The sequence below is a fragment of the Hippoglossus hippoglossus genome, chromosome 5 (assembly GCF_009819705.1).
Source record: "Hippoglossus hippoglossus isolate fHipHip1 chromosome 5, fHipHip1.pri, whole genome shotgun sequence".
Taxonomy (NCBI): domain Eukaryota; kingdom Metazoa; phylum Chordata; class Actinopteri; order Pleuronectiformes; family Pleuronectidae; genus Hippoglossus; species Hippoglossus hippoglossus.
In genome coordinates this window covers 17817653-17832167 of record NC_047155.1, presented here as the reverse complement: position 1 = coordinate 17832167, position 14515 = coordinate 17817653, and the positions used below count along the sequence as shown (strand labels likewise).

The 14515-nt window shown below is 41.1% G+C and overlaps 1 protein-coding gene across 5 annotated transcripts in view; it reads right to left on the bottom strand.

Moving 5' to 3' along the window:
• Nucleotides 1–12081: 12081 nt before the first annotated feature.
• Nucleotides 12082–14515, bottom strand: part of foxp4 (forkhead box P4) — a 213843-nt gene continuing 211409 nt past the window's right edge. For 4 of the 5 annotated variants that reach the window (XM_034585258.1, XM_034585259.1, XM_034585260.1 and 1 more), the window contains 2 exons: nt 13971–14143; nt 12809–12956 (listed from right to left, as the gene is read on the bottom strand). In XM_034585258.1, the coding sequence (XP_034441149.1) occupies nt 12809–12956; nt 13971–14143 (321 nt within the window). Of the gene's footprint in view, nt 12957–13970; nt 14144–14515 lie in introns of all 5 variants that reach the window. The other variant, XM_034585257.1, reaches the window with a different exon arrangement.

Sequence of the window (14515 nt, the reverse complement as noted above, 5' to 3'; positions counted from 1 at the left end):
CGCTTTGGATAAAAGCGTCAGCTAAATGAAATGTAATGTAATGTAAAAGTTTTTGTATGAGCTTTAGATGTTAGAGGACATGATGGTTAGGTTTTGATAGTACTGGTTACACATGTTTCGAAATTGCTAAGAAGACTACGTAGATATACTGCAAATACTAAAATATTAAAAACACAAAAACTTACAGTATGTTCTAATAAGATCATTTAGAATTGGATAATCCAACCAAACCATCAACCTTCTCTTTTTCAAAATTTTCCCGAAAGTTAAAACCACAACTTTTCCCCAACTCTGTAAAGTGTGATATCCAGAAGAGTTTTTACTTGTTGATATCAAGAAGTAGTTCCTTGGTCCCACAGGAAACATTAAAACACAGCACAGGACAGACCGGCCGGCCCAGTCCTCTCCTGCCGTGTGGACACCTGGAGGTGAGCAGCTGCAGACTGTGTTTCCTGTGATTGATGTGTGAAGGCGTGGCGGGGGTGTGAGGTAATTCACAGCAGCAAAGGGCTTTTCAGACACCCTTCATTTTTACTGACAACACGATAACCTCCTGTTCAATTTGTGCACCATCACTCATCTGAACGGACTTTGACACTGAAGCACTTGTTGGATCTGTGCTGTGTGTGGGGCCCAGTGTCAGTCTGGGCACCAGGGTCACAGTTTGTGTGGGCAACAGTGAGTGTTACAGACGCATTGTTCCAGTTTTTTCCTTTTGTTTGCGAAAGCAGTCGAGACGTATTGAGTCGTACTTCTGTGCTTTTACAGCAGATCAGACTCACTTCATCATCCAAATGATGTTGTAACACAAATATTTCATAGAACTCAAATTGCTTTCACTGCAAAAAGGCCCTGTCAAGTTTCAGGCCTCACTGTTTAGATGTAATGAGGCTTTCACTCAGAACAAACACATTTGGCCAAGAGCTATGTGTATGTGCACATTATGTGCGTTTGCACTTTTAAAATACAAATACTTTCCATAGTTTAAGATCATGTGGTTTGATACTAAAAAGTAAAAGTTTTGAGAAGCAGTTGACTTTTTTTTGCATTATTTAGACTTAACTAGGTTGTTTGAGTCTTTTTTCAGTCTTATTTCAAGATTTTCAATTTTAAGACATCTTGACAAGTGAAATTCACTCACTGCACTGGCAGGAAATAATACAAGTGGAGCATTTTAACAAAACCCACCATTGAAAGGAAGTTTGGTCACAAAACTACCAAAGTCTCTCTGAGCTAATTCATATAAACACATTTGAATACTTGTCCTCTCTGCAACTGACCAGTTTGTCATTAACTGCAGGTTTTTTTTGACAGGGTGCTCACAAATAATGTAAACAATTAATTACATTTTAAATTCAGGGTTCAATTCAGCTAATTCAAAGGTTTACAATGTGTTAGATGTGTTAATTAGAAAGGGTTATCTGATATCATATAACTATGTAGAGTGTCAGTCAGTAGAGTAGAGTGCTAAGGCCCAACAGTCCTCTTAAATTCAATCAAGCTGCACCAAATTCCACACACTCATAGATATCAGTTTCCTAAACATGCTTGATTTTTTTTAAATTAAGATCCATCACATATTCTCTTTGAAAATGTTGAAAAATGCACTCACAATGTTAAAGAAAGAGATTAAATATTCCTGAATCTGCCCCTTGACTCGGATCCGCACCAAAATCGTATGGATTCTTTCCTGACCCATCCCACATTCTTCCACCAAGTGTCATGCAAATCTGTCAAGTTGTTTCTGTGTAATCTTACATAAAAAAAAACAGACAAACAGACAAACAGACAGGGGTATTACCTCCTTGGCGGAGGACAGAATGACACTCTACATTTATCTCCTATTAAAACAGAGGACAATAAATAACATGAATCACAAACCAAATACAAGCTTCGCAGGCTGCATTCGATTCTTTTGTGTTGTCTGAGTCACCACAACTATTCTCACACTGAACAATGAGAGTGGAGCAATGTTCTTGTCATCCACTTCCTGAAAAGCTTTAACTCTCTCTCCTCTCTCTCCTCCACCAGTCACCGCACCCACAAGGTTCTCCACGGTCAGCTGATAGCTTTCATTTCCATCTCTGACTTATTTACATAATTATTTAAAAGCTGGTGATTCAAAGTTACTCAATGATAATTTAATCAAACCTTATTTAACGGTTGTTTCATGGACTTTAAACCCATTTGTCACAGAGGAGAAGATGAGCTGGTTGTTCGACTTCCTGTAGAGGTGAACAGGGACACTGGATCATCCAGGCCTGCTGCATCAGGCAGATGAATATGACAACATCCCTCAACATTCCTCACATCCAAGAGTGCTATCAAATCAGCTTCCAATTATGAACCGGACACACACACAGACACAGAGAGGTATTTGAGTCTAGACAGAAACAGCTGCAACAGCAGATTATAATTTGTCCTTCATGCGAAAATAAAACTGTTCTTTAAAGAAATAGTTCAAGATTTTAGGATTATGTCTCTTGCTTCTTTCTTTGTTCCTTCTAGCCTGGCTCGATTCAGAGGTAACAAAATCTGCCTACCCTTCATGTTTGTTAAATCTGTGCAAAAACTTCATATTAAAAATGGCACTTCACTGTTGTACATAGGCTTTTGTGTCAGACTGTCTCTTAGCCAGGAGAACATGCCAGGCACCAACACTCTACTCCAACTGACTTTAGTCTTGTTGCTGCTCAGCAGATTTTGTTACTTTTTGAATAGAGCCAGGCTTTGTCCCACGCTTTTCACTCCTTCTGTTAAGCTAAGCTGAGAGGCCAGCTACATAATTACTGCACAGCCATTAGACCGTCTCATCGAACTCTCTGCAATAAAGCAAATCAGCCAAGTTCACACAATGTCAAACCACCGCTTCAAGTGAATATGCATTGCAAATATGGGCTGTTGCATCAATATTTTACTACTTGAATGTTAGGCCTATATCAAAGAATGCATATGTTTATGTTTTGGTGTGATGCTGATATTAAAGAGATGCAGATATTGAAAAGAAATGATGAATTGTGCATAGATGCTGGAAATATAATTAGCCCCTTTGTGGCCCCTTGGTAAGAAACAACAGAGATCCACCACTGATCACAGTGCAATACAATACTCCCTCTTATGAAGCTGCTTAGTTGAATGTCTGAGTCACAACTTAGATCATAAAGACTACATTTAAGCAGGAAGGGAAGTTATAATTTCTTCTTTGTACTGAACAAGTTGTCCTCACAGAGGAGATGATGCCATGTTTCACTATGATGAAAGCAGTTCTGCCTTTCTCACAGCACGTAGACCTGTTCTTTGTTTGGCTTATGGGCTTCTGAGGCTTCAGAGGCTTTCCAGTCCACTGAGATCCAGCAGAGGAAGAACAGGTCGCCTTCTCGAGCTGGCCACAGCCGGACAACTGGGGTGAAGGCTGCTCCACTGTTCCAGGACTTCTGACCAGACTGCACGAGATGCCACAACCCGGCATCACATCAGCAGACGGGCAGAGTAGGAGGGGCAGACAGCGGAAATGTAGAGATTGAAAAAAAAAGGGTGAGACTCCAGACAGAAGCAGAGAGAGAGAGAGAGAGAGAGAGAGAGAGAGAGAGAGAGAGAGAGAGAGAGAGAGAGAGAGAGAGAGAGAGAGAGAGAGAGAGTATGTCATAAGAGTGTGGGTTTGTGTATAAATGTGTGTTCGCAAAGAGGTGAAACTGGAGCCTGTACACAGAGCGTATCTGCTGAGACGTCTCTGTATCATATAAAACTTTAATGTTGATTGTTTCAGTGGTTTTTAACAATCTGAGAGAAAGAAAGAGAGAGAGAGAGAGAGAGAGAGAGAGAGAGAGAGAGAGAGGGCAGGGTGAAAATGTGGTCCCAATCACTCACAAAGATGCTTTTGTTCTGTAGCTGGGGCCCTCTCTCTCTCTCTCTCTCTCTCTCTCTCTCTCTCTCTCTCTCTCTCTCTCTCTCTCTCTCTCTCTCTCTCTCTCTCCCTCCCTCCCTCCCTCTATTTCTTGCCACACATGGAGTTGCATCCACTTTCTCATCAGAGTCATGGCTTCTCAGAGGAGGGTATAGAGCATATACCTGTGAGGCATTAGCAAAGGGACGTCCCCTCGCTCTCTGTGTCTGCCATGTTTGTTTGTGAAAGGTTGAAAACATTGTTGAATTAATAAATAAACCATTTCAGTGTAATTCAGTCCATTAATTATACACTGTTTATTAATGCACTTAGGGTTAAAACAATTATGAACTAACCATTGTTTACAATGGGGTCTGGGGGACTGCAAGCTATGATGTATGACATAAACTTATTCTCAACAAATCACCATAACCACCATCAAGTTGTTTTTCATCTTTTTTAAAATATTGTTAGTTTCTCAACATTTTCACTTTCCCATGAAACAAGTCTTGGATCTTAATGGAAAAAAAACTGGCATGTTTAGGGGACTGACAATCTAAAATTGTAATAAATACATATCTGGATCTAGTGAAATAAAAATTGGTTTCATAAAGGGACTGTTGGTAGAAGTATGAATTCTACTGGGTGACACTTTAGTTTAGTCTTCACCCAATCACAGCTGGGATTGGCTCCAGGCCCTCAGGAGCTCTGGTTGTGCTTTAGTAAACACATACTGCACCTTTAAGGGGTCAGCAGCTGTGTCATAGGTGGGCATTATACATTTTTAGTACGATAATCAATATCTGTCTTTGTCATCAGGTGGAAATAATGTGTACAACATAAGACAACTTACTTACATGGTTCTTCTTCTTCTTCTTCTTCTTCTTCTTCTTCTTCTTCTTCTTCTTCTTCTTCTTCTTCTTCTTCTTCTTCTTCTTCCTTCTCTAATATAAATTGTACAGAGGGCCTCCAGTCCAGCTGACCAAACTGAGTGTTACCGTATATCAGTGCTTGGTGTTTACTTGAATGGGGCCTATACCAGAAAGTGGTTGGGTTACATTTTAATGTGCGGAGAGAAAGAAAGAGAGAGTCTCAGCTCATTAGACTGAATAAGCAGATCCATATGGATGCATGCAGCAGCAGCAGCAGCAGCAGCAGCAGCAGCAGATATATAGTGTAGCATGTTGTGTTGTTTTGTCTGAGTCAATATACTGTTTGGAGCGCGGCCCACTCTGCAGCCACAGACACAGAGACACAGAGAGGGGAAGAAGGCAGAGGGAGGATGACAGAGTGAGTGCACGGGGGAGAGACGCAGAAAAATGTCAGTAAATTTATTTTGTGACTCACAGGGTCTGCCTGGACCTCACTGCTCTCCATGCTGCTGGGGTGAGCAGGCCCTCCACACCCTCCACACCCACCCACCCACACACCCGATGGCACAGGCACACGAGCATTGATTTAAGCATCACAAGTCTACGCACATATGCAGACAGAAGAGATAAAAATCAAATTAAAACATGTGTGCAAATACTCCTGCAGACACATAAACAGGATTGCGAGCATGCACGTCCGTATGCACGCACCTAACGCCTACTCTGCTGAGATGAGCGCTAAGAAACACATCCAGAGCTTCGGCCTCCGGTTCGGGCCAAACTGGACTGTGCCATGCCAAGAACAACCTCTTTGTGTGTTGCTCTGCACCCTGGCTCACCTTGTGAAAGTATACCATACTAGATCTCTGCTTAGTATTCATGATGTGTGTATGCCAGTAAGTGTGTGTTTCCCTATACGTGTGTGCATGTGTGCGTGTGTGTCTGCAATAGGCTTAAGATGGGGTCTCTCCCAAAACCAAATGTCACAGGGATTTAAGCGCTGAGAGTGAGTTCGCTCCCAGCTGACTGACGAAGAAGTTCACGAAAAGCACAAGATTAAACAGAGTTTAAACTTTCCAAAAGACATCCAGCCAGTTTCCATTGTTTTCTACCCGTGGCAACACATCCACGATGCAGTGCTCAGGTTTAAAGATAAGCTGTAGGGCATGAGCCAAACCTGAAAGGAAGAGGGAGGCAGGTAAGGAAGGAGAGGGAAGAAAGGGAGGATGGGAATGAAGAAGAAGTACAGACATGACACCTCCTCTGTTAATCTAATGAGACGTCAGCCACCTGCATTCTTCTTAGACTTCATACATGCACAGGTAGTTTCTCAAAGCTCAGTCTCTTCCGTGCTCTCTGGCCCACCCTGTTGGTCGGAGCACGTCAGTGGACCACAGTCATGTTTGTTGCCGGGTTTGTGTTTATGAGATGCTGCATGTGTTGTCCAGTTTGTTTACTCCTCCTAGTGGCCGAACTCTGCATCACAACTCATGGTAACCTCTGAAGAACGACACAGACTGACCTTTAAAAGTTACCACTCATCCAACAGAGTGTAATTCAGTGAGTCAGTTCCTGTCATTTGATTGGCTGTCACCCCATACTGTGATGTCACCATATGGTCTGATGAATAAAGAAGTGTATTATCTGTATTATTGTCAAAACACTTTTCTCAAGAGAACCCTAATTACAATGAGCTCCCCACCAGCAAACAATTTGGGAAAGTAGTTGTCTTTTTTATATAAATTGTGGAAATCATATATTTTGATTAAACTCATCATACACAGTTCAAATAAGAAAATGTGTATTTTCAGTATAATATAAAGAACTACTTGATTGATAATAAGACGTCAAATGTAATTGAAGAAAAGAAAAATTTCAAAATAAAATCGAGTAATAAATACGTTGATGTACATGATTTGAATATGGTGCCGCCCTGGCTATGTTTAGGTTAAACGGATTCACATTAAAATAATTGTCCCTGCAGGCATACAACTGGAGGAAGAGGAAATTCGTTCAATATTCCAAAAACATTTGGCCTCACGTTTGTTACATTGTTAACAGTAGTCTCATTGATTGGTTTTTCGTAATTATAGTAATTACAAACTGCAGGAGCAGAGTATTTATATGACAAGTGGTCTCCCAGAGGTCACAGTGAAAACTGAAGTAGCTGCATTTGAAAGCGTTTTAAACACGTGTTGCGCTGCCATTTCAGTTTGTGTGTGACATGTAGTCCCATGAAAGGAAAAACATATCTCTAAAATTAAAATGTTTTAATATATATGAAAATATGATTTAGTCTGTTGTTTCATGTTTTTCAACCTCTAATTTCTGTATTGAACTGCATTTCACTAGATATTATATAAAGTTTAATGTATATTTTCAGTTTTATTAGAGTTTAGAGTTGAATTTACAGTTATTCAATATTTTACATTTTCAAAATAATTGCCGTGAAACATGTAAAGGTTTCCTATTGTCTAAATGTTTATCTGTGTGTGTCATGTGCACATTGGATTTCCCTGGAGAAGAAAGAGGGACACAGCATGGGACAGTGTAATAAGTATTTTATTGCATTTTATAATGCCATTGTCAATAATTAGTACAGATTACATGCAACTAGACCTACTGTACAGTTTTTTATTGTCTGCATGGACAGACACAAGAAGATTCAGGTTACAAATACACAGATATATGTGTGTGTTTTATACAGCATGAAGGAAAGGGCAGTGACTGGCATTACATGGCTACCCGGGGTGGAGGGTCCGAGGGCTGGGCTCCACTGTCTGTCTAAAGCCGTGGTCCAGTCCCTGTCCCCGCCTCCTCCTCGGCTCACACTTTCAAATAACAAGAAACAGAACAAAAAAACAAAAACAAAGGATAAAGAGAGGTAAGCAGGTAAACTGAAACTAAGAAACAATAGAGAGTCACTGCTGAAAATGTACACACATTCCTCAGGTTTAACCAGAGGAGAAATGAAGTGGTAGTTCCATTGGATTCTGGCTGTCTACGTAATAATACCGTCAGGCAATGCTCCGCTTTGAGAGTCCCTTCCCCCTCATGTGACACCTCAGAACTGTCCAATCACACCTCAGGATCTGGGTTTCCCACGTCTTTTGAGTCACTCGCCAGCCCAATCGGACACAGACCGGATCCTACAACACCAACACGTGGATGTACGAGAGATAACAGCTATCTGTAAAGGTGATCAGTGAAGTCAGAGAGTTTTGGAAGTAGCTCAGCGTTTGTTTGGTTATGTTTGTGGCATTGGTTTGGTTACAGTTTGGTTACAGTTCAGGGGTTTGGACTAAGCAATGTTTGCTCGCAATGCCTTTGGTAGTCAGAGGATGAGCTGCATCTCTGGGAGCCGTTCCACATTTTGGTATTGAGACTACACGCAGAGAGGAGGAGTATCAAAAAACTGCGACAGTGTCAGTCTTGGATCTGCAATTGCGGGACGGGGAGATGCGGTTTGCAACTGGTCACCGGCAGCAGGGTGCGGTGTGACTCAGCCACAGCCCCATTTCACCTGCAGACGATTGACAGCTCTGCGGGGTCAGAGTTCAGCACAGGAATGACAGGGGTCAGGGGTCAAAGGGAGGGGGTTGGGGGGGGGTCGGGGGTCACAAGGAAGCTGGGACATATATTGGCACCTGAAAGGACCAACAGCAATACCTTTCTAGAGCTCTGCATTTTTTAAAGCAAGAGAGGGGCTACATATTCTTACATTTTTTTTCCTCTTTCTCTTTTTCTTTTTGGAGGTTTTGGTCCTGTCTTTAGAGAAAAAGTCCTTCTGAGGTATCAATACATAATGAAGTAACTTTTTTGTTTTGTTTTCCATTTGTTTTTTTTCTTTCCTTAAAAATGCATAAATGCAGTACAGAGACAAAAAAGTATCAAAATAGACCTAGCTAAGATAAATATACAAACAGGTGTTACCTAAACCACTGATCTAACTTTTAATCTTTTAATTTTTTTAGAGATAATACACTTAAAAAATCAGCGTCCCAGACGTTTTATGAAGAACTGAAAAAATGGAAACAAAAAAAAACTATTAAAACCAAGATATCTGCAGCACTTAATATGATAAATACATATACTTCAGCATTAGCAGTACAGTATAGGAATCAGAGCTGAAAGCTTTACAATAGCTAAACAGGTGCAGAGGAGAGAAACAAAACAAACAAACCCCAAAAAAAGAAGAGAAAATGAAAGGACAAAATGAGAAAGAATGCCCTGGAGAGATAAGTCAAGCACTAATATACAAGAATACATCATGTTATGCCGAGCTGGAGAGAAAAAAAAAAAAACAGAAGTCTTACATGGCGACCTGTGAACAATCTACATCTTTATAAAACAGCTTTGTTTACAGGTGTACCTTAAAGCACGAGTCAGAGATCATCTATGTACTGGATGCAGCAGTTCCTCTTGGTTTGGATATTACTACTAGTAGTGATGTGTTTCATTAAGCGTCTCTGCGAGCGTTTTGGTGATGAGTGGGGGGGAGGGAGGGGGTGGGGTGACTGCTGTGGATGTGGGTCTTTGGATATCTGGATGGTCAGAGCCTCTGTTTGCACTAACCCATAGCCCTGCGTCTATGCTATCTGTGTGTGTCCCTGTGTGTGTGTGTGTGTGTCTGATATATTCTGCCCATCATTACCCCTGACAGCCAGCTCCCTGCAACGCCACGCGGCCATTAACGAGCGGCTTCTCATTGGCTGCCATCATTAATATGCACACATACAGTCGAAGCACACGGTTCAGAGGCTGCTCACATAGCTCAGTGCTAATCAGGCGCAGGAGCACGGTCAGGTTCACACAGCTGATAGAAAACTTTTATAGAAGTAGCGAGCGCTTCACAACACACTTTGAGACATAGAGAGTGCTTTAGATGTGGTTTAAAGGAGAGGTAGTCGTTTTTAAATTCCATGGAAAGTGAAACATCTCTATGTTTTTGGGCTCAAGCAGATGTGAAAGGGAGTCCGGATCACCAAATAGCTTCTTTTTTTTTTCTCGTCAGTCATACAGTAAGCGCAACACAATTTTGGCATTCATTATTATCATCAAGGAAGAATGGAGAGGAAAAAAAAAATAACATATTCTAAGAGAGTTCAGTCTCCCATTGGCTATGCGTTGAACTGTTTTTCGAAAAGGAGGTAGTGTTATTTTTGGTTTTTATTTTTATCTCGTTGCAAGATGTCTGTCTGCCACTTTGTACTTTGTCAGAAATCAGTCTCTAATGTGACAGGAAACAGTCCTGTTTGAACACAAAGTCATCAGAAAGGTTCGTTAGTTAAATAAGAGTGCACGAGATAGTTTGACAAAAAGTATGAAAATATGAGCCCAACTTTGAATCACATGATGTCCCTTGGTTGTTTTTCCTCTTACATTGGTATAGTTTTTTCCCTAATATTCATTTGGATTGGCTGAAAGATGTGAGTTCTGTAACCACAACGCAGTCCACTTCCTCTTCCTGTAAATACAGATTAAGAGAGGATGTTTGTTTCCTACTTTTAAAAAAGTCAAATTTTTAGTTATGACAGCACCAGAAAAACAGCTTGTAAAGCCAAGTGTTTAACGTCTCTATTTGTTACATGTGCTCAAACACGTCACGAGTGCCTCATACTCAGGTCTGCTCACACTAGTCAGGCCAATCCTTGGATTGTTTGGAATACAGTTTAGCCTGAGAGCGGGAGTTTCACCTCTAAGTGCTATTTTCTTTACTCTTATTTTTTTCGAGGAACTGCGGGAGGTTTTTTAATACTAGGTTTTTTTTTTGGCCTCATACCTAATGCAAGTTATTCATAAACACTTTTGTAAAAAGCTTTCATGTCTCCAAAGTCTAGTTTGCTTCACACACTTTGGTTTTTGGAATGGTCAGCACTGTAAGTCATGTATAATTTATGTGAATACAATAATAGGAATTCAAACTCCTGGTTCGTTGTCTTTTGGCCAGTTCTTTAAGAGGAAGAAGGAAAAAAAAGGGGGGGAAACTCAAAAAGGGGCAAAATAAACTACAGGGTTTTTGGTTTTCTACATATTTCTTTGGTTACCTGTAACAAAAATAAAAACGGGAACAAGCAGAGAACAGATTCAAATAAATGTTAAAATTTGGTATGGCACTGTAGAGAAAAGTAATGCTTTTATGCTCACAGAAAACAAAAAAAGGAAAAAAAATCTCACGTGCTATTCCTTTAACACAAACTCACACAGTGAATTGCAGATAGCTTCTACACAGTAACAATTACAACCATAGAGCTTTGAGTCTGAAGCCGAGCAGAGTTGCCACATTTGGTGTCCCACAGAAAGAATTCCCCTTTATTTCTTTATCAATTTGGACACAGTTCCAGGCGGAGCCTTCGTGGGATGAGGTATTCTCTGACTGCAGTAATAATATATATTTTTTTAAAGCATCACTGATATTTCTCAACTAAATACACAACCGAAAAACAAGTGAATGAGAGAGAATTAACACAAAAAATATTCAGCTGTTAAATAATCTGTCTGGATAATGGAAACTTTAAGTGCTATTTCCAAATTTCTTGCCTGCTACACTTGGGACAGAAACGGGAGAGGGGCGGGGTCACAAGTTGGGACAATACTGCGCTTTCATTTCTTTCTCTCTTTTTTTGCCAATACTCATTTGGAATGGTGTGAGCAACCAGAGTAAATCAAACAAATTACAACACAAAAACAAAAACAGCATTCTTAGAAAAGGTACGTTGAAACAGAACGCCACCATGGAAATATTGATCCTCAAAAAATGATAATAACATCGTCAACATAACATCAAATAAAAAAAGGAAATGACAAAAGCTACCACACGTTTTTTTCTTGTTATACTCCATAATCATGAACAGTTTTCTTTTTTAGTCACAATATTTCTGTAGATGCTTCCTCCCTCTTTTCTATCAGCCTCCTCTCTTATTCTTCTCGCACGTCAAGTGTTCCAAGCTCATCACTCCATCCCTACACGGAGGAGAGGAGAAGGACAGCACCAAATGGTCCTATTCCTGCATTATCTTTTGGGGGGTGGGGGTAGGGATGGAGGTGGGTTGGAAATGTGTTTTGCTTTCCTCACTTAGAAGCAAAGAGTTTAAAAGATGTCCAACACTAAGTGTCTTGCTGGGAGCAGAAGTTTGGGCGCAGACCGGGGCCGCTCCGCATCCGTTCGTTGGGTAGGTGTCGTCGAGGGCTTGGAGCACTGTTGGAGGTCATCTTTAAAAGCACCCTTCCTTCCTTCCTTCCTTCCTTCCTTCCTTCCTTCCTTCCTTCCTTCCTTCCTTCCTTCCTTCCTTCCTTCCTTCCTTCCTTCCTTCCTTCCTTCCTTCCTTCCTTCCTATCTCGAGGCCCAACAGTTCCATTTTGATTAAATCAAATAAAAATGAAAAAGCAAGTGATTGACTCAAGAGGGGGAAGAAGGAGAGGTACACTGCACAGCCCCTGATGACTGCTCCAGATCTATATACACATGATCCTGTGTGTCTTTTTTCATTCTTACACACACTCACACACGCATCTGTGTGTCTTCTCGACTGACGATTAGAGATAAAGCGGCTACCCAGGCAGCCCGAGACGACAGTGAGCAGGGTGTGTGCAGAGTGGTGGGGCGAGGAGAAGAGAGTGTGTGTGTGTGTCAACGCCTCTAGGGGTCTCTACACAGAGGCTGATGTTACCAGGGAGGATAACGAAACATGGTGAGACATGAATGAGTGTGTCTGTGTGCGTGTTTGTGTGAGTGTGTATGCATTAAGTGGTGTTACACCTCTGAGCCAAGTGTCGGAAAAGAAACACATGGAGGTAAAGCAGTGCTCCACAGTCTTCTCTTTTTGTGTCTGAAAGTAACGGAGGTCATCTAACCCTGTTTGGTGTTTCTCAATGTCATCCTTGGTTGCTTGCATTTTCTTCAAAACAAAACAAAAAAAAACATTCTCTTTTTTTCTCTCTTTTTCTCACAAGTGTACTGTCGCTATTTTTTCCTCTTCAGGCTGACGAGAGGGCTCGGGGGGGATTGATCTCGTTGTGTGTCCCGTCCCTCTGGTCCGTTCTCGGATCTCTCCTACTCCAGGTCCTCGTTGGCAAGATCCTCCTCCAGATCGCGCTCGTCGCTCGGCAATGGCAGGCTGTGTGTGACCCCAACCAGGAGGGATACTGGCCGACCGTCCTCATCCACATCAGTGGGCTCCTCCTTCACATGCACCGGGTGGCTGAAGGAGATAGAGCAGGCTGACATTAGAAAAAGGAAAAGGGGAAGTTTTAAAGAGCATATGCCAGTAGCAGACTTTCTACTTGATGACACTGCTGCCAAATATGCTGATGCTAATTATACGATCAACTGACCCAGGTAGTTTAATTGTGATTTGCTCACAAATGTGCAATGGAAATTACAAGTCATGCAGGCGTGGCAATCACCGCTCAACAACGAAATATTTAAATCTCATAGGTAATGTTTGATTTAGGAAACTATGATGTGGTTACATTATGATGTGGTGAGTGTGGGTTACTTTGGTAGAAAATACCAGAGTAGAAAACTGCATGTCATTTTAGAATCATTGTCATAACTTGTTCTGATTTAAAATATTGCAAAACCTAGAATTGTATAATTTTTTTTTACAACCAATGAAAAGTTTTTAAAAAACAAACATGAACATCCAGTATTTCATGCAGTAAAAAGTCACAAACAGCACATAGATCATTGCAGAGCCGACAATCTCCAGTGAAACTAGAATTTTAGGTTAGCAGCATCTTAAAGCAGGGGGACAAACATTTTCCTGAATGTGTTAGATTCTGTCCTGTTGTGTAAAATTCTCTCTAATTACATGTAAATGATTTCTCAGGTAAGTCATCTCAAATAAAGATAATAATACAAATATCAGTACCACATTAGCACCATCACTACTGTATTTAGATTCACACTGATAAAAATGACAATATTAGTTTGAGACTGAGCGTTGTGCAGACAGTAATTATCTTTAAACTCAGGCACAGGTTAAAGTAGTTTTGTCTGCTTGAACATGTGTGTGTGTGTGTGTGTGTGTGTGTGTGTGTGTGTGTGTGTGTGTGTGTGTGTGTGTGTGTGTGTGTGTGTGTGTGTGTGTGTGTGTGTGTGTGTGTGTGTGTGTGTGTGTGTGTGTGTGTGTGTGTGTGTGTGTGTGTGTGTGTGTGTGTGTGTGTGTGTGTGTGTGTGTGTGTGTGTGTGTGTGTGTGTGTGTAGTAAGTACCTGTACTGGTGAGGGCTGAGCGTGGGGCTGCAGCTGCCGTTGCTGTTGACCTGCTCCACAGTGGAACTGACATCGTCGTGGCCCACGTGCAGCATGTTGAGGCTGGCTGCAGATGGAGGGCTCACCAGGGGAGAGCTGTTTAGCATTGACAGACTGCTCTCTGCCAGCGCCGCCTATACACACACACACACACACACACACACACACACACACAGAGTCAAATCAAATTGGAGCTTGGTTATGTTTGTTTTCTAAAATTATGACATATCAAATTAGATAAGAAAATGAATTAATGAATAAATAAACACATGAATAATAAATAAAACTCTGTCCACTAGAACCAGAAACATTCGACTCATTATTATTTTAATATATTTAAACATTAATAATCAAAGTTGTTTATAAGATCAATTGACACATAATGTAAAACACAGCATAGTAAATCTTCACAATGACTGATGAGTGTTTCTTAATGTGCTGATGAGAGCGCTTTCTCATGGGGAGCTTTTGAATCCACTCACTTGCTAGTTCACTTGACAAACCAC